This window comes from Calliphora vicina, chromosome 4 (assembly GCF_958450345.1).
Source record: "Calliphora vicina chromosome 4, idCalVici1.1, whole genome shotgun sequence".
In the NCBI taxonomy this organism is placed as follows: Eukaryota; Metazoa; Arthropoda; class Insecta; order Diptera; family Calliphoridae; genus Calliphora; species Calliphora vicina.
Genome location: NC_088783.1, coordinates 85523153 through 85543672, shown reverse-complemented (window position 1 = coordinate 85543672; position 20520 = coordinate 85523153). Strand labels below are relative to the sequence as shown.

The 20520-nt window shown below is 30.8% G+C and overlaps 1 protein-coding gene across 3 annotated transcripts in view; it reads left to right on the top strand.

Annotated features, from left to right (window-relative positions):
- The window catches only part of kek5 (kekkon 5), a 279052-nt gene that overhangs the window by 256350 nt on the left and 2182 nt on the right, over positions 1-20520 (top strand). For all 3 annotated transcript variants that reach the window (XM_065510037.1, XM_065510035.1, XM_065510036.1), the window contains one exon: positions 7577-9976. In XM_065510037.1, the coding sequence (XP_065366109.1) occupies positions 8365-9976 (1612 nt within the window). In that variant the 5' untranslated portion in view covers positions 7577-8364. The remainder of the gene's footprint in view (positions 1-7576; positions 9977-20520) is intronic.

Here is a 20520-nt window from a genome sequence, read left to right as displayed (position 1 = left end):
GGCAAAAACCGTAAGAAAAATTAATGAAAAAGGCAAAACAACCAGGCCATTTGCCAAAGGTTGTACATTTGATTAAGAAAACAAATAGAAACATAAATAATACGGTCATTGTTAACAAGAAACGAATGAATGAATGGATAGAAAGCACAAAAATAGGAGCACAAATAGCCAAAAGTAATAAACAACAAAACTTTTCTCGAATTCGCCTATATTTTACATACAGACACATTTTTTTTGTTACACAATCACATAAATGCAAACAGTCCTAAGTACTCATATAATAAACAATTCAACAACAACAAAAAACAAATAAACAAACAAAAAAAGTCGTACAGAAATAAATAACGTCTAAAGGATTTAACGTTAAAATACTTATTTAAGTACAGTTGGAAAACACGAAGAAAAATTAACAGATGGTTGGCTGGCTGGCTGTTTGTTGTGGGTAAATGAAAAGGGTTTATTTTCGAAATAACTTTGTCAAAAATTAAGACGTACTTAATGTCAGATAAAGAAAATGAGCGAAGAAAAGCCGCAAAAATGTAAAGAAAAACACAACACAACTCAGCCAATTTGCTATTTGCTTTAACACCAAAAAACAAATGGCCAAGAAGATATAAAGGGCTTTTAAAATATAATTTCTTGTGCTTCCAACAGATTTACATATAAATTTCATAAACATTTCTTATATTTTCGTATGGCATTTTGAGTTGGGTAAAGTGTTTGCAACATCCAATATCTTGATTTTGTGTTTTTGTTAATATAAAATGTATTTTCCACTCGAGTTCGATCGTGACTGTCATGAAAGACGGACGTTTAGCGGAGATCAACTTAATATTTCGTTTACGCGAGTTACAATTTTTGAGAAGCTTATTGATTACTTCTTTATTTTCTACATTAATTTGTTTTTGTTTCAAAAAACAAAAAAAAAAAGAATAAGTCTGTTTAAAAACAATATTTAAATTAAACAATGAGTGAGCCTTTGGCTTCAAACTCAACCATAAATAATGACAAAAACAATATAAACAAGTGCACAACATTAAATACTGAGAAAAAAACTCTTAAAAGAAAAAACACCATGAATAGTGAAACAATTTCTAAACAATCTCGCAATAATTTCTTTGCAATTCTTGATAACGATAAAGATTGTGATGATGAATATATTAAAAAATTCGAAAGGCATGTGTCTAACAAAAACAATGCAACTGCACCACAAACCGGTTTGCCAAATACTATATTAATTGAACAAAAAAATTCAAGTAACGAAAAAACACCAAACAAACCAAAAAACAACAAAATACCACCACTCAACATATTTGATGTGGATTCCAATGAACTGATTGAATTTATATCAATTGGTCTTAAAATCAATGAATTTAAAATAAAAGAGTTTAAAAATAAAAAAATAGCTCTGTTCATGGCTTCCATGACCGATTATAATAAAGTTAAAGCTTACTTACAAAAAACCAAAACTAATTTCTTTACATTCACACCTAAAGATAATAAAACAAAAACTTATTTATTGAAAGGTTTAAGTGGTAATACTGAGCCTGCAACTATACTAAATGAACTAAAAAAATTCGAAAATGAAAACTTAAAATTTGTGAAAGTGAGCCAGTTCTCAACTAAAGATTCAATAAAAAACGGCATAGAACTACCTATATTTTTAGTGCAAATAAGCACTGAAAGTAATGTTAATGATCTAAAAAACATTAAGGGTCTACTTTATCGATGCATTCGTTGGGAGGCCCTAAGAAAACCTGAGATACCGCAATGTAGAAACTGCCAAGGCTTTTTCCATAGCGCATCGAACTGTTTTTTACCTTCAAGATGCGTTAAATGTAAAGATCAACACGAAATTGGAAAATGTTCCTTAAAAGAAATTCCAGAATCCGAAAGAGAAAAAATATTTTGCGTGCTGTGCAATAAGTATGGACACCCAGCATCATACAAGGGATGCGAAAAATACAAAGCGCTCCAGCAGAAACTTAGAAGCAGAAAACAAGCGCTGAATGAGAGAAGAATCAATAAACCTACACAATCGTATAATATAAACCCAAATGTCTCTTTTGCCAATGTTTTGAAAAATGATATTCACCATAATGAAAATAACACTAACCCGATAAATCTAGCATTAGAAGAATTTAAAAAATCAATGCAGAACCTTACTAACCAAATAATAAATTTACAAAAACAAATTCACTTACAAGCATCGAGAATAGATACCATATTCTCGATGTTAGAAAATTAAATCTTTAAAAATGGGTGAAACAATTGAAAAAAACCTAAAAATAATCGAAATTAATGTTAATTCTTTAATAGGACTAAGCAGAAGATACGATTTGAATCAGTTTATCAATTTACACAACCCTGACTTAGTCCTATTAAATGAAACGAAATTAAATGCCAGGCACAAAGTAAATTTTAAAGAATATAATATTATAAGAAATGATAGAGTGAACGCACAAAGAGGTGGGGGAACGGCAATATTGATTAGAAATGATATTAAATACAAAAAATTCTACAATAATTTTAATAATTCATTAAAAAATCTTGAAACATGTATAATTAAAATTCCATTAGTGGCAAATAAAATTTTAATTATTATATCGGTCTACTATCCTTCTGGCAATAACAACAACTCCTTCAAAAACGAAATTCATAAGCTTTTTCAACTATTAGATTTACAGAACCCTAATAATTTTTATATATTATCGGGTGATCTAAATTGTAAGCACACTGACTGGGGAAATGATACATGTAATACAAAAGGAAATATGTTAAGACAGTGGCTACTAGATAATGGAATGCATTTCAGATGCAGTTTTTTTTTGCTTCTACTGAACCTTCATTCCCAAGAGCTGCGTCCTATTTGGACATATGTATCGCAGATTCACGTTTAGATATACATAGGGAAAACAACACACTTAATTGTTTAAAAACACTGGACTATGACAGTGATCATAAAGCATTGCAAATCATAGTACTAAATAATGATAATGACCATCCCCTTATATTTTTTAAAGATTCACCAAACCTTAAACGAAATTTTAAAAAAATAAATTTTAGAAAATTTAGAAACAGCCTGATAACTGATTATAACACCGATAATAACGTCCCAAACGATAGAAATCTCTCTAACGCTGAGATTGACCACTTCTTACTGAAATTGGAAAAATCTATAAATACTGCTATTGAGAAATCGGTGCCAAAATTTAAAGTTGCGGACCCATTTGCAAAATTTTCGAATTCAATAATAAGGAAATTAAATCTAGAAAAAAGTAAAATTTTAAATAAAATAAAACAATACAATAGATTAGAACTTTATTTAACACCAACAGAACTAAATTTACTAAAATCGCAACTGAAATTGGTAAGAAAACTAATTAAAGATAATTTCACACTTACGATCAACAACAATTTCCGGGTGCGGCTGACCAACATGGACACCCGCAATCCTTCAAACACATTCAACGAAGTTAAAAAACAATTCAGAGTGTCACAATCGTTATGTATAGATACCTTGAAAATAAGTCAAGACGACCAGGATTGGTTTAGATATACTGGAATAGATATAGGTTCATTAGAAAAGGAAATAGATAGTAACAAGCTCATAATTAGGGATCAGGATGAAATACTTAACTCAATTGGAACTTACTTTGAATCAGTTCATTCTCATAAAGAGATTGAAGATGATAATACTACTCACATAGACGTTGATAGATTTTTTCGCACATTTTTAGAGGAAAAAAATGTGTATGAAAGAAATAACACAACGATTACTACATTTAGTTCAACCAGAAAGGCAAACGATTTAGATGAACAGTACTTTATATCCAAAAAGTCAATCCTGTATATATTTAACAATTTACGGAAAAAATTGTCTTATGGTATAGATAATATTCCTAATTTTATACTTAAGAACATTCCAAACGAAATAATATTTGAATACTGTACACTATTTAACAACATATTAAACAACTCACACTTTCCTCATGCATGGAAAACAGCCCTAACAGTAATTTTGCCAAAGAAAAATAAAGATACTAGTAACCCTAAAAATCTTCGACCAATAAGTCTGCTTCCAAACATTAGTAAAGTATTCGAAATGTGTGTATACAATAATTTAGTAAAATTCTGCGAAAATAATAATCTAATTGATGATCGGCAGTTCGGGTTCAAATTTCAGCATTCCACTGTACATGCGGCTCACTATCTTGTATCAAATATTCATTGGAATTGGAATAAATCCCTATGTACAGGTGCTTGCCTCATAGATTTTGAAAAAGCTTTTGACAATATATGGATTCCAGGATTAATATATAAACTTACGAAATATAGAATGCCTTTTCATCAGGTTATTTTAATACACAATATGCTTAGTAACAAAAATTTTCATATATCAAATAATAACCTAATAAATAGAAGAAAATTCAATATTGTAAATGGACTACAACAAGGAACAGTAAACGCTCCAATTCTTTTCAATTTATATATTCTGGATCTTCTGAAACAAGTTAACAGTAACATTGTTGCATTTGCCGATGATATTATAATCTTTCATTCTGACGATACAATTTTAAAAATCAATGGAAAGTTACAAGACTTGTTTCGAATAGTAGAAAATTATGCCAATAACTGGAAAATGAAAATAAATATTGACAAATGCGAGACTATTTTATTCCGCCCACCTGTTGGAAAGTGCAATCATAATATAAGAAAACACTGGAAAGAATTTGAGGTTAAAACAGGCTCTAATATTAACATTGTAAATAAACAAATGGTAAAATATTTAGGTATTTATCTTGATAAATTTCTATATTACAACAAACATATAGATTTACAAATAACAAAGGCAAGAAAAGCATTTTTTATGTACAGAAAAATATTTTATTCTAAATATATAAACCCTTCGGTTAAAATAATATTATACAAATCCTTAATTAGACCATTACTAACATATGGCTGCCAAATTTGGTACAATATCGGACCATCATATATGGAAAAAATGAGAGTTTTCGAACGGAAATGCCTTAGAGCATGCACTTCACTTTTCAAGTCACCTGATAGTGACTTTAAAAAATACATCTCTAACAGGAGGCTTTATGATGTTTCAAAAATAAGCAGAATAGATAATTTCATAATTCATCTAATAAGAAACCATATTTTAAAAACCGCCGAATGCAAGTTAAATAACCTTGTTATGGCTCCCTACTATGTCAGTGATGAATACATCGAGGTAACTCTAAAAAACGGGTATGTGCCACCGGAAGCATTTTTATACTTAGATAAACAAGGATATATTCAAAATAATTTGGGTATTCCGGTATTATACCACATTTATAGACGAGCCAATGTCAAGGCAATAAACTGCAAACAAATTACAGATGATAATAAAAGATACGACACAACCCTCTACTTGAGGGATAAAAACATGTTGCCAAACTTAAATATTAAAAAATATTGGTGGCTAGGCCGATATGGTAGCTAAAATTTTTCTTTTACCCCTTAACTTTTTCTCATTTTATTTACTCTAAATACTAAAGTGGTCTTTTTCAATTGTTTTTCCTACAATAAATCTTGCAAATTCGATGTACATATGTATTATTAATACTTGTAAGTTAACTTATCAATATTCCTAAAAAGAACTTAAATTTTTTTTGATTGTAAATATACTAGAGTGCTCGAACACGGGACAGGGTATACTATGTTATATTAACTACTATTTGTTTATTTATGGTGCTACATTATAAAAATTGTTTTGTCAAATAAACGTTTTAAAAAAAAAAAAAATGTATTTTCCACTCATTTAGTAAAACAAGATAAATAAATCATTTCAAGTCTTTTCAAATCATAATAAAGTGTGGACCGATTTCCAAGAACAAGGACAAGGACACTTTATATTAAAATGTAACTTTTTTTGATCTTGATTTCGCAACTTATTCGGTAAATATTGTTTTGAGTAAAAGTTGTTTTGCATTTAAATGAAATATATTTTTTTACGATTAATGCTAAATAAGATTTAGTTATTACAAGTAGTCATAAACAATGTTTGTGCTCTCTTTGTGGCTGACTGCAATTTATATAATTTTGGATCAATTGAAACGTATGTGCTCTTTGTAGTGCAAAGGGAAGTTAAATGGTTACTTCATACATTCCAGGTTATCTAATGTGAAGTCAATTGTAACCTTATTGTTTCTAAGTAATCTAGAGTGTAGTCACTTTAAACATTAATTTTGAACTGCACTTTAGAGAATCGTAATTTTTCCCACCAGAAGTAATATATTGCAGAGTCAGTTGTCACTTAAGGTAGGGCCACACATGACAAATATTTGACGTAAACACTAAATAAAATATATTTGAATTCTTTTATTTATTTCCAAAACATATTTTACTTTGGATGACTCAAAACAAACAATTTAGTTTTATGGAAAGTTACATGGAAAGTGTAGAGTACAACAAGAATACTTTTTGAAATATGCCAAACACCTCCAAAATCTTGAATTACGGATTTTCGTAGCTCTATTGTCTTATATGTTAAGTTTATTAGCGATTTAGAAAGAACCAAATGAGACTTTTCTATTAATATATGGGCAATTCCACAAGAATGACTACTACGACTGAAAACCTAAAAACGCTTGAAACTTTTAATTTAATTGGTATATTTTAGGCTAAAATTGCGGTTAAAACTAAGCTCCAGATTAGCATATAGTATGAAATGAATTTGACTCTGATTGTTTTTCGGCTATTATAAAATTGTTTATTGAAACCGAATGTATATTTTCTATTAATTTTTTTAATTTTTGTATACATATATTTATAGAATATATATTGTTTTATAATAAGAGAAAATTCTGTCACGTACGATATGTCACGTACGATATTAAATTTTATTTATTATAAAATCATCCAAAGATTGTTTTTATTTAAATATGACGGATTGTAAAGGAAAAATATTTCATTTAGTGTATGAAATTAAAAGAAAGCATAACGCCTCTCACGATTCGAAAATTTTCGCATATTTCTGCATGTACCTCAAAATGACTTCCGTTTTATGTCACGTACTATATAACCTTATTTCACTGATATTTTAGACAACAATGATTCGAAAGAACTTTTTATTATTTTAAAAAATAGTACCCTCTGAATGGAACATAAAGTCCAAATTATTTTTCAGATACTCTTATTTTTGCAGAATCTATTCCACTCTATAGGCGTCACATACGATTATATGGAATTTCCCAAGTATAATATTTATGAAACCTTGAGAAATCTGTGTTTATTTTTCCAGCAAACTTTTTTTTATTTCTTATGAATTGCATAAATACATCTCCATATACGGAAAATGGTGAACAATTTAAATAAGCATAGGTAGGGACTATACAAGATTCGTCTCTGCTGAATATTTTCATATTTTCGTAACAACATATTTTCACATTTTCTTCCTTTTGGTTCCTGTTGTGCAACCGAAATGATGAATTTACTAACGTAAAACTCTTTTTGCTTTCCTTTTTATTCTCGTTATTACTAATATTTTGAATGTCATTAATATTCTTTTCTCTTTTTTTATTATTTGTAGATACTACCCCAACAATAACAAGAACAGCTACTAAGACGAGTGTTAATGTATTTGTGGCTGTATGTGTTGAATATTACAACAATGATATTATGCTAATTACCAGCTGTAAATCCACAAACAAATGCTGACATTTAAAGGAGTGTCAACATCGCCAACACCAAGCACAAAAACAAAGCAACAACCAAAACTACAGAGGCAACAGCAACTAACAGCAATAAGAACATCAAGCAAACGAACGACGAACAAGGACATTAATTAATAACAAGTAAACGACACGAATCCCAACACTACAAGCAACGTCGCAAAAAAAAAAAACCCATCAACATCATCATCGTTCAAGACTTCAACGTTGACGTTGTCGTCGACATCGACTTCGACAACATCATCACTTCAGTACATGGTTGTTGGTTTTGCTTTATAACCATTGAACATTCCACAGGAATTAACAAGTTGGGTGGGAATTCAACAAGACCAACGTAACAAAACAAAAAGCAAGTGTACAACACGTACTCAGCCACCCCGTAGTTGGCCCAAATTAAGGCCATTTTACAGGCACTGGTGAGGAACGAGAAAAGAGCAGCAGTCAACTTAAAGCAGCAATAACAACAGCTACAAGAAGAAAATTAAAAATAAAAAAGCAATTAATGTCTGCCTAAACAATTTCAATTAAACAACAACATAATTGCAATCACTCAGTATCAGTACTACGCACTCGAAATAATCACCTACATCAACATCATCATTTAGAAACTGGCAATCACGACGCCCCACTACCCACATATTCCATTATGATTCCAACAGAAATCAGAAGACTCTCCTCCCCCTTTTACAGTAAAAAGACAAACAAAATGACAACACACTGCCTGCGCGACTGGCTAACAAAGGTAATATTTGCCACAAGTCTTCTCCTGCTCTTAAATGTACAGTCGACAGCGGGGAATTCCGACTGGATGCAGAGTTGCAGCATGTGCCATTGCCACTGGAATTCTGGCAAAAAGACAGCCGACTGTAAGAGCCGACAAATCTCTACCATACCCAACGACTTGAGCAACGAATTGCAGGTTATCGATCTGTCAAACAACATGATACCCGAACTGAGAAGAGAAGAATTTATGGAAGCGAGTTTGCAAAATTTACACAAGATCTTCTTAAGAAATTGTACCATACAGGAGCTTAATCGTGATGCCCTTAAAGGTCTTGCCATCCTCATCGAATTGGATTTATCGCATAACTTCATTAAAGAACTGCACGTGGGCACATTCAATGGGCTAGTTAAACTGCGCAATCTGGTAATGAACAACAATCAAATCGAAGTGCTGGAAAATCATTTATTTGCCGATTTGCATTTTCTGTCGCGGGTAGAATTTAAAAACAACAAACTGAAACGCATCGATATTCATGCTTTTGGACAGCTGCCAGTACTTTCAGCTGTCTATTTAGAATCAAATAATCTCACAGTCCTGAGAAAGGAAACCTTTCAGCGTACACCGAAATTGGTTCATTTATCACTGGCCTCAAACCCGTGGAATTGCACATGTGAGTTGCAGGAGTTTCGTGACTTTGCCATTGCTCATCGTCTCTATACCCCACCCACAGATTGCAATGAGCCCAAGCAGTTGAAGGGAAAATTGTGGAATGAAATACCATCGGAAAACTTTGCCTGCATGCCTAGAATTTTGGGTTCAGTTAGATCCTATGTCGAGGCTCAATCGGACAACATAACGCTACCCTGTCGCATAGAAGGCTCACCCCGACCCAATGTTACCTGGCTGTACAACAAACGTCCCATAAATCCCAATGATCCTCGCTTTCGTATACTCAATTCGATCGAACAACAACGCTCCGAAAGTACCAATATGCTCAATTCTGAATTGCGTATCTTTGGCGTACGTTCCACCGACAAGGGCTCCTACACATGTATAGCCGACAATCGTGGTGGCAAGGCCGAAGCAGAATTCCTTCTACTCATCAATGGCGACAACTACAGTGCTCTAGATGGCACAGGAGGTGCTACTCCCTTTGGTGGTATGGGCACCACCACCTCCGATAGAGAGACAAATATATTACTCATCATTTGCCTTATTGTTACCACCCTTTTGTTGCTACTCATCGTCGTTGTGCTGGTTATATGCTGGTATTGTCGTCGTATTAAAACGTATCAGAAGGATAGTACAATGCTAAGTGAAAACGGTTTAATCTCCTCAAAATTGGACAAAACTCATAATGGTTCGATGCTAGAAGGTTCCGTCATCATGGAAATGCAAAAAAGCCTATTGACAGAAGTTAATCCCGTTGAAAAGCCGCCACGTCGTACCGAATTGGAAAGCATTGATGGCGTTGGCAGTAGTACCGATGATGGGCATGAGATTAAAAAGACTTTGTTGGATGAAACACAATTTGGTAAGTAAAACTCTCATACAACCAGTGATACACGAGCACGCACACAAGAAAATTGGTTGCATAAGCAAGAAAAAGTGGAGGAAGTATGACAAGCACTAGGCAGAATGGCAACAATACAAAGATTATGTTAAAATTTTGCTGTTATTGTCAGTGTCATCACCGTAGTCGCCATCGTTTATTGTGTATAGTTAAATGGAAAAGATGCGCTAAAGCTGCTTTAATTTTAACCGGATACAAAATTAATATAATTCGTAAGCTAAAGAACTAACACAGAGTTAGGGATTTCGTCAGAAAGAGCATGAACCATGTGTAGCTATATGAATGACGATTTATTTAAATTTAGCTGTGCATTTAGAGAACGTTTTTGTTTTTGTGACAAAATCAATATGGATTATTTTTATTTCCCAGCAACAACTTGGTACTGAATTATAATTTCTAATTAACCTTCATTTCATGACGTGGGCATTACATAGAAGTAGTCAAATAATTACGTATTTATTTACTGACGTATAAGTGCTTATTCGCAAATCTGCGATGACGAATATATTAGTGTTATATTTTGCTGAAAAATGTCAAAATCTACGTTTAGACGCAAACAATTCGAACAATCGATTAGGTTTTATTCCAAAAAAGTCTAATGTAAATTCGTTTAATATTTTATATATTTAAATCTTGACAATGCCTTGATACATTTCATTTTTATTGCTAAACATTGAAAAATGCGTCTCAATAAATGTAGAAACCATGTATTTTTTATGGTAAAATGTTTAAAATATTCGAAAAGTCGAAATAGCAGATCTAAATAAAAAGTTGCTTGGTAATGCAGTGCATTGCTGGGTATCTCATAATATAAACTTGTCTTGTATAATAATAATAACTTGTATAATATTTAGTAATAAATGCTTATTGATCATATTGTTTCTGCATACATAGTCTGATAATATCATAAGTACTGTAAAGTTCTCTTCAACTTTCGGTCACAAAATTGTATGCGTTTTTCAATTTAAGTTTACAAATTTGTATTTGACCTACATCTACTTTTTAACATCAATAAATATTTGGTACTTAATTTTATATAAATTTCAAATACAGACTTTCTAACAAATACTCCAGGACACATAAAACTAGGGTTCTCAATCGGGAAAATATTCCGGGAATTTCTTTATAAGTTTTCTGCTTAAAGTTGCAGTATTATTTGTGAAATAACACAGATTCATTGAGATTTGTTGTCAATCAAATGATTCGATTACATACATAGGTATTTTGGATACCATCAACAGAAAATCTGTCAATCAGAAGATTTACGATTTAAATAACCAATTGTTTGTCACCCTGACAAAAAATTTGAGCCACAGTAGACAAATTCGGTAATTTCGACTAAATCACTTGATTAGCAATAAGAACTAAAACAGTTTTCTAAGCATTTTTAAAACCGAAAAAAAAAATTTAAATTGTTTCTAAAGATATTCATACTGGTTTAAATTTGTTTATATACATTCAGTTTTGAAAAACCTTTCTATCGACACAAATTGCGTATTTATTCCAGATTAGGCTTAGTCGTATCTCATAATATTACACATTAAGTATTGAATTTTTACTGGTTTTTGACTTAATTCAGTAATAAAAAATTCTCGGGAATTTGTTTAATATTTCCCGAAAATGAAAGACTACCGGGAAATTAGAAACCCTACATAAAATCCAAAATAACTAAATGACTGTAGTTTCTGAACAGATAAAGTATTTCCACTTATTAAATTGTCCAAAATTGTTGAGGCTGTTTATGTACGTAAATGTACTTCATGTGAATGTACATCTAACTAAGTATTTTGCTTAACATATTGACAACGTGTCAATACATTTGCTTCTCTAAGGGAAGAAGAACTCTACATGTATGAATCTGCAAATGTTCTTGGTGTACATTGATTTCAACTTAATTAAAGAGTCAAAATGTACAAATCAATAGTTACACCATTTATAACATCCAACAAAAATTTAGCAATAACTTGCAATTACTCAATAATTTTCTTTTCAATGACTGCTACCTAACATTTGCATTAGTTAGAATTACAGTGCACTCGCGATAACAGTATTTTGATAATAATTATATTTTAATCAGATCTGAATTTGATTTGGTCACATTAATATTAATTTTCATTTTATTTGCTCAAATAAGTTGTGTATAAACAAAAGTTACTCTATCAAAATTTTCGGAGTTCGGTCTGTACTAAAGTCCAGGTCATCATCCCGAAATCAGTTTCTTGTCCAAATTTGGTGGTCCAAAATCGATCACAGTTCCGATGAATTCCACACCCGACAACTACTAACTTCTGTGTAGTCAATTGTGAAACAATAAAACTACAAAACCGAATATATTACTGCTGAAATAAGCATTAGTAAACCGAAATAAGTTATTACTTATTAGGTGCGAAAACATGTATTCTACTATAAAAGTACTGATTATTCTCTGAATTTATTGCAAATAAGCAATTAAACTGGAATAAGTTGTCAATTCTCATTAATTTACATTTGCTGATGGAAACAGTTTATATCTATAAAAGTTATTTCTGGAAAACATAAATAACTCTGCATAGATGTAAATAATTTTATGCTACAAAGCTGCACTGCACATCCAAATAGAGAATTTTCCATCACTTCTAGACATATTCTGCATGCAGAGAAACTTTACAAATATAACATGTTTTGTAATTAAGACAGAAGCTAAAAGAGGAAATAGTTAAAGAGGAAGTCGGAGATCTGTAAATTGTATGTCAAAATATGCCAATATCATGAGAAAACTTGTAAATATGCACATGTAAAACAACAACTGTAGTAAGAAAGAAAACAAATAGAAATAAACAAAATAAACCACATGTAAACACTTTGCACAAACCCCCTCTCCCTCTATCTCCCTCTCTCTCTGTCACACCCTCTCTTCAAAACATGAAAAACAAAACTTTCCCAACTCAAGAAATAAATATTTTGCATGAGTGTAATTGTATGTGTGCGTGTTTACATAAATGAAGTACGCAAAAAGTTTTGGTAGTTGTTGCTGAACTGAATGTCAAATGAAACTCAATGACAGTTAAAACTTAGAGCCAGCAATCAAAAACACTGACAGAAAACTATGACAAACATTTTTGATAAACTTATTTTGCTATAAATGTAATAACCAGGCAAGCCTGTAATTTCAATGAACTTCCACTACAACAATTACTTTACATTTTCCAAAGGATAAAAAGAATAAAGTCAATTATACATCTAAACCAGACTCGTATCCAAAGGGTGTGAAATAGGATTCCAAAACCTACCACCCCCCCCCCCAAAACAGTAAAGTATTCATATAAAAACAATGTAGAACAAATTTTAATTTCCCCCCCAAATGGTTGACCTGGATCCGCGCCTGATCCAAACTGTATATAATTTAACTGCAACATTTTTGGTGACACTCTAAATTTACATAGTCCTAATATCCTGAAATATGTCTGATCATACATTTACCAGTGTACTTCTCCAATAAAATTAGCTGATTTTTTTTTAGAAAATAAGTGCTGCATATAATTTAATCCTCCTAAACCTCCTTAAATCAACAAAATATGTTTTAACTTTTGTCGATTCGATTCTTATACGAAAGTATTTCTAGTTTTAAATGTCAAAATATTTGATAAGCCATTTAATAGAATTGTTGTCATAAACAAACTTCATAATTGGGTGTAAGTAAGTACTAGGGTTTGGGGTTTCCCGGATAATTTTATTTCCCGGGAACTTCTTTTCAACTATCAAAATGAGTAAAAAAGAATATTATTTTACAAAATTGTTTCATTTTATTAAAAGAAAATGAAAAACAATACATTACAATTCAATTCTACTAATATAAAACAAAAAAATGTTGTATAAAATATTTGGAGATCATTTGTGACTATAAAATTAAATATTAGCGATATTCATGATGTAGAGCTCTTGTCCTGGTAATAGAGCAAAAGAGCAATTAAGAGTCACAAAATTTTATAAATTGTGAATGTACCTTTATAATTCACTGTTCAATCAATATTTTAATTGCATTTGTAATGCAGTTTTTAGCTTCATTCTTTTAACTTGTCTGTTATACATATTTTTTATTATATTTTTTTATAAAATATATTTTAATTCATTTCCAAAACAAAAATTACATCATATAGTTTAAAAAGTGTAAATAAGTAAAAAAATAGTTCTAATGTATTTTGTTTTTGGTTTCAGCTAAACTGCTCTTTTGCTACTTTGCTAGAGAAAGTACTCTACATTGTGAATACAGCTATTATTTCATATAAATTATGTTATATGTTCGTCATTTGACGATTTCTTCCGAGAAAACTCTTTCGCTTTAAACTGATGGTGGCTTTATCGTTAATAAAGCATTTTAAAAACAATCTAAATTTTTTCTCCGATTGCTACTTGCTTCAAAAGCTAATGTTTAGGATTTTCTTTTTCAATATTGATTGAATAATCTAATTTGTTTTTAAAATTTTGCTCCATTTGTATTTGTATTTGTATCATCATCGCTTTGAACTGATAAGGGAACATTGCGGTCAAATAGGCGTATGTGCGAACATTGTCTTTTTGTATTATAATTTAGCTTATTATGTTGTGAAGTTATTAGGAAATTTACATAAGTCTGCTGTTATATGGTTTATTAACTTTAAATTTTATTGCAAGAACCATTTTTTGAGAAATCGTATAATTTTAAGATAACAGCTTTTCATAAAGAGAGTTCATCATAGCAAAATGTCGGCTTAATGCTTCTACTGTATCCTTAATGGGGTTTAAAACCTCCACTAATATTTGGAACAAGCCATTCATCAAACAGAGATGTTATATTTAAATGTATTAAGCTATTTTTAATTATATTAAATTTCCCGTTTTTCCCGGGAAAAAAATTAAAATTTCAGCAATATTTTTTTCCCGGCCGGGAATTCCCGGACCCCAAACCCTATTAAGTACGCTTACATTTACAGCAATAAATACACAAATAACAGGATTAACCCGTACATATTCATATCTCGGTTTGTTTAAAACATAAAATCCTATATCATAATCCTAAAAATAATTTTAACATCTTCTACTGAGTACATACAGTGGGTAGAAGGGTAACCATTCGTCATAGGGCCGCATCTATCATAAGGTTCTATAGCTGAAACAAAAAGTCGACTTTTCGACCTTTCGACTATTTCGATAAAAAAAAATAAGTAATTTATGATCACTTTTATATATTATTTTTGTTTAAAATCTTTAATTCATATAAACGCAATAAAAAGGATATCTATTATTTTTGTTTTATTTTTCTGTCCAATCCCCTAACGTACATATTTACCCCATGGGTGGGACGGTATCGCCGTTTTTAATCACTGTAGAAATGTTTAAAAATAATTTATAATAAGAAGAGTTTGAAAAGCTTACGTATTTTAATTAAGAACATGTTTAAAAATATATTTCTTTATTTTTTAAAAGAGTGCGTAAAATTTGTGTAAATGGTCCCATCATATTATCATTTATTCTTTTTTAAGTTATCAGTTCTGTAGATTTTAGATATATTATTTGTGTGCAACAAAAAGTTTTCCATAAAATAAATAAAAAGTAATGGAGAAAATTATTTTATACCAAAGTGATGAGAAACAACTAGAAGCGCCAACGTTCCAGCAAAAGCTTAGTAATGACTTAGCAATTTCTGAAAAAATAAAAAAATTCTCATATGACCACTTCACACCATCTGTATTACTTATGGCGTTTTATTTTCTAACACAAAATGTTGCCAACATATTTTGTACCATTTGTACCATACCCTCATAATGTGTTAAATTTTTAACGCTCACAGTTGATCAAAAACCATTACCATTTATGGAATTTTCTTTTATCAATAAACTTTTAATCAATAAATTCAAAAACTATTTCATCAATTCAAACGAACTTCAAAAACAATAAAAAGAAAAGCTGTTTAAAAAGTGGGGCCTAACCCTTTGATAGTATTGAGGGTGAAACTTGTAGCATATTTTTGGGGTTTTAGGGCAACATTATTTGAAGAAACACGTTGTACGCTCATCAAACTAAATTTTGTTCAGAAAATAACACAAAGAAGGGTAAAATCATCATTTATGCTTTACCTGATAAAATAATTATAATCTGATATACATATAAGTACTTGTTTTTGAAATTCAGAATTTTTTATAAAATAATAAAATTCGTTCAGCCTTTGAATTTATTTAAAATATTAATTGTCTACATTAAATATATTTTTTTAACTCATATTACTCTTATTATCAAAATGTATATTTATATCTTTACCCAAATTTATACCGACAGTTTTCATATAAAAACAAGTAAGAAAGTATGGTCGGTCAAGCCCGACCATATAATACCCTACACCAAGTAAATGAGTAAAAATATTTTTCTTTTAAAATATCAATAATTTATATTTTTGAGTGATTTTCGGAAGTGGGCCTTATATGGGAGCTATGACCAATTATGGACCGATCACCATAAAATTAGGTCGTGTGATTTATGTCTATGTTAAAGTTAACTATGTTGAATTTTGTGTGTATACCAACATTTTTAAGCGATTTATGCACGTTAAAGTGATTTTCGGAAGCGGGTCTATATGGGAGCTATGATTAATTATGGACCGATCGTAACAAAATTTGGTGACATGAATTTTGTATATATAAAACTTATTTGGAGTGAAATTTGTGTAGATACATAGATAAATTAAACGTTTATGACCGATAAAGTACAATTTCGAGGGGACATTTGTATGGGGGCTAGGTGAAATAATGGACCGATTTCAGCCAGTTTCAATAGGCTTGGTCCTTGGGCCGAAAAAGTAATACGTACCAAATTTGATCGAAATATCTTCAAAATTACGACCTGTACTCTGCGCACAAGGTTTACATGGACAGCCAGCCAGCCAGCCAGCCAACCAGACGGACGGACGGACATCGTTTAATCGACTCAGAAAGTGATTCTAAGCCGATCGGTATACTTTAAGGTGGGTGTTAGACTAATATTTTTGTGCGTTACAAACATCTGCACAAACGCATAATACCCTCCCCACTATGGTGGTGTAGGGTATAATTAATATCATTATTCAAAGACATTTTGTAATACATTTATTGTTAATAACACATTTAAGTCCCATATTTAAGAGTCTGGCGATATCGATTTCCATCACATACCTGATAGTAATTATGTTACTCACACTGCTTAGAATCCTTATTCTATGTTCGTTTCAGAGTTTCAACAAGTTGTTGTATTGAATAAGAACCTGATTTTACTCAATTATTAGACTTCTTTCGCTCAATTTTGAATTTAAATTCAACCGTGGAAACTCAATTAAAAAACAGAACGTACAAACTCAACAATCTCGCCAGTAGTCAATCAAAAAACCACTTTGTTTAAACTTTGTTAAAATGCAATCAAGTGTAAATAGTTTTCACACTTGTATAGACAGTTGAGAAGTACATTTCAGGCACTGCTTTGCACCTTTTCTTCGACTATACATATATACTCGTTCATATGTAGGTATACGCACCTCATCCTTATTTTCTTAATTTTAACAGAGTTTTCCAAGTTTTCCGTATTTTTCTACTTCTCACATATTTTTTTTTTGTATTTTGCGTTGTTGCACCACGTTGCTTTAAAAGGCAAATATAAAATTCTTTAATTTAACCGTTTAAATGAACATCATGTTACACTCAATAGGAATACGAGTAACAGTCAACAGCAACGTCAAGAAAAACGGCTCACAACTACAGCTACATATATAGATTTAAAAAGAAAACGGTAGAACAGCAACAGCTACAGAAATGCCCCCAGGGTTACAAGACTAGAGAGCAAAGCATCTCAAAGAACTCGAACAAAAATTGTTTATTCAGCAAACGAGCGAAAATGAAAATCAACAACAAAATAACGAAGAATATACAGAAAAAAGCCATCTGATAAAATAAACAAAAAAAAGGTTAAAACGATTTCATACGTAAACAGCAGACACAATGGACTTTTTTTCCTTACCACGAAAGAAGACACAATAGTCATGACTTCAATGATGTTATTACTTTATAAAGAAAATAAATACATATAGTGTATCTATATTAGATTGCGTCAAGATGTTATGGCCGAAAAATACTTGTTCTTTTTTAAAAACACGTTCTGCAAAGTCTGAAGTCTTAAGATGCATTTACAGGGGAGACAATTTATTTTTTTCAGTTCTTAAAAAATGTAGCCATTAAGAAATTATTTTTATAATTTAATGTATATGAACCGTAATGTATGACCTTTATTTTGCTCTTTTCCGATTTTCAATACACACACGGCCTAAAATTGTTCTCTGTCATATAAAAATCAAATGTTGAAAATTTTAGCAAAATCTGAAAACGTTTAGAAGGTTGCAATAATATAAAAACAAGTAAGAGATCTATATATGGCTGTGACGAATCTTATATACCTTTCACCAAGTTATAATTCAAAATAAAAATTTTAAATATTTTTAGGTTAACAAAATTTATTTGCTTTTTTCAAAGTAGTTTTTTTAATTTTCTGGAAATAAAAATTTATTTTATTTTTTCCGATTTTGACCCATTGTAGGTCCAACTTAGTTATGTCTTTGAAATATCTATCATTAGATAGCCATATTGTCTATATTAATGACTAAGTAATCTACTTAGTAAAATAGGTCAAAAATCGAGGTTTTTTCCTTATATCTCAGCAATTTGTATACCGATTTTCTGTTTGTTTTCCGATTTTAAATAGCAACAGAGTCGGAAGAATTCCGGAGATATTGATGTATAATCGTTGATTTCAACAGACAGACTGACGGATATGGCTTAATCGACTCCGCTATCGATAAGGATCCAGAATATATATACTTTATAGGGTCGGAAAATTATATTGAGAAAACACAGAGAAAACAGATTAGTAGTTGCAACCGAATCGAAGCAATCGTAGCCAATCGAATGATTCTGCCTTAGTGACCGAATTTTAGAATTCTGGCTAAAATATTTTAGAAGGGGTACCTAAAGTTTGTTGCTTCAACCGAAATTCTTCTTTATCAACTGACTTTCTGTGGATAGAACCGAAAAATTCTGTTTATACAACCAAATCATTCGAAGGGAAACAAATTCGGTTGCTACTACGAATTTATTTTCTCTGTATACCCTTCTCACAAAGTTGAAGGATATAATAAATGTTTTTTTTTTGTGTTTAATTTAGAGATTAGTGTTTAATTATATAGAAACAATGACATCGATTGTAATTTTTTACTGCAGATGTCTAAGTTTGATGTCTTGGACAGTTTTAACAGGATAATAATAATGTTATAAAAATTGTAAATTTTAATTAAATTAGCAATCCAAAGAAGCAATTTAAAATAAATGTTAGAAAATATGCTATAAAACAAAGTTATTGACAAATATATATTTATGATATAGGGGTAGGTATATGGAGGGTAGGGTCAATGATGTATAGATCCCTGATAAAAAGATTTTGGTTATAAAACTTGTTTATGTCCAATTTCATCACGATATTAATTACTAGAAGACAATTATTAACGTTCAAGTCATTTTCAAAGGGGTATCTTGTATGGGGACTAGGGTAAAGTGTTGCCCGATTTTCGCCACACTTTACAGTATAATTTCAGAGTACTTAGAATTAATTTGTTCCAAATTTTATTACGATTTCCGCATAATCAACATATTTATGGGTACTTAAACAGTATTCTGGGTAGACATTTGTATGGGGGATATGTGAAATAATAGGCCGATATTGCCCAAACCTTATCAACCGAGATTATTTGTGGACAATTTCAGAAAGCTATCTCTTGTCGTTTGGGCCCTATCGTATTTTAAACAGACAGACAGAGGGACGGACATAGCTAGATTGTCTAAGAATCTTATGAGGACCCAAAATATATATACATTTTGGTTCTACGACCAATATTTTGATATCTTTTTTATGGTGGTTATAAAAATTACTCAACATAATCATGCCTACGAGTTTTCTTTTGTCTTTATAATACATTCTCGGCACATAGTTTTTTGACAACTGAGTTAGATCTTTGTATATGTATGTATGGATAAATTAAATACAAAAACTATTTTGACTTTTTTTCAACATTTTATTTAAAATTTTTTTGGCCCAAAACACGAAACTTTAATCTGCTGCTTTAACCAATTAGAATTTACGTACGACTTTTGGGACAGTAACTTTAATATAATACTGTCCCAAATTTGTGTTGTCAAATGTGATCGTGTAAAGTGGCTTAAAACGTTATCCGGTTTTGCTCATATTTTGATCATTTGTCTTTTAGATTACGAAACACAATTGTATACCTTGGGAAAACCGCAAAAGTACAAAATAAATGCCACCTAATACGGAATTATCGTCCCTACAAGATAGGAAAAATTAAAATTGGTTGAAGGCTGTAAAATCTATTACAAATTCTTTAGTTCATTAAGGAGTCCGAATCGAATCGAAATTCGGATAAAAATGTATTGATTTTTTAATACTTTTATTTAATTAAAACC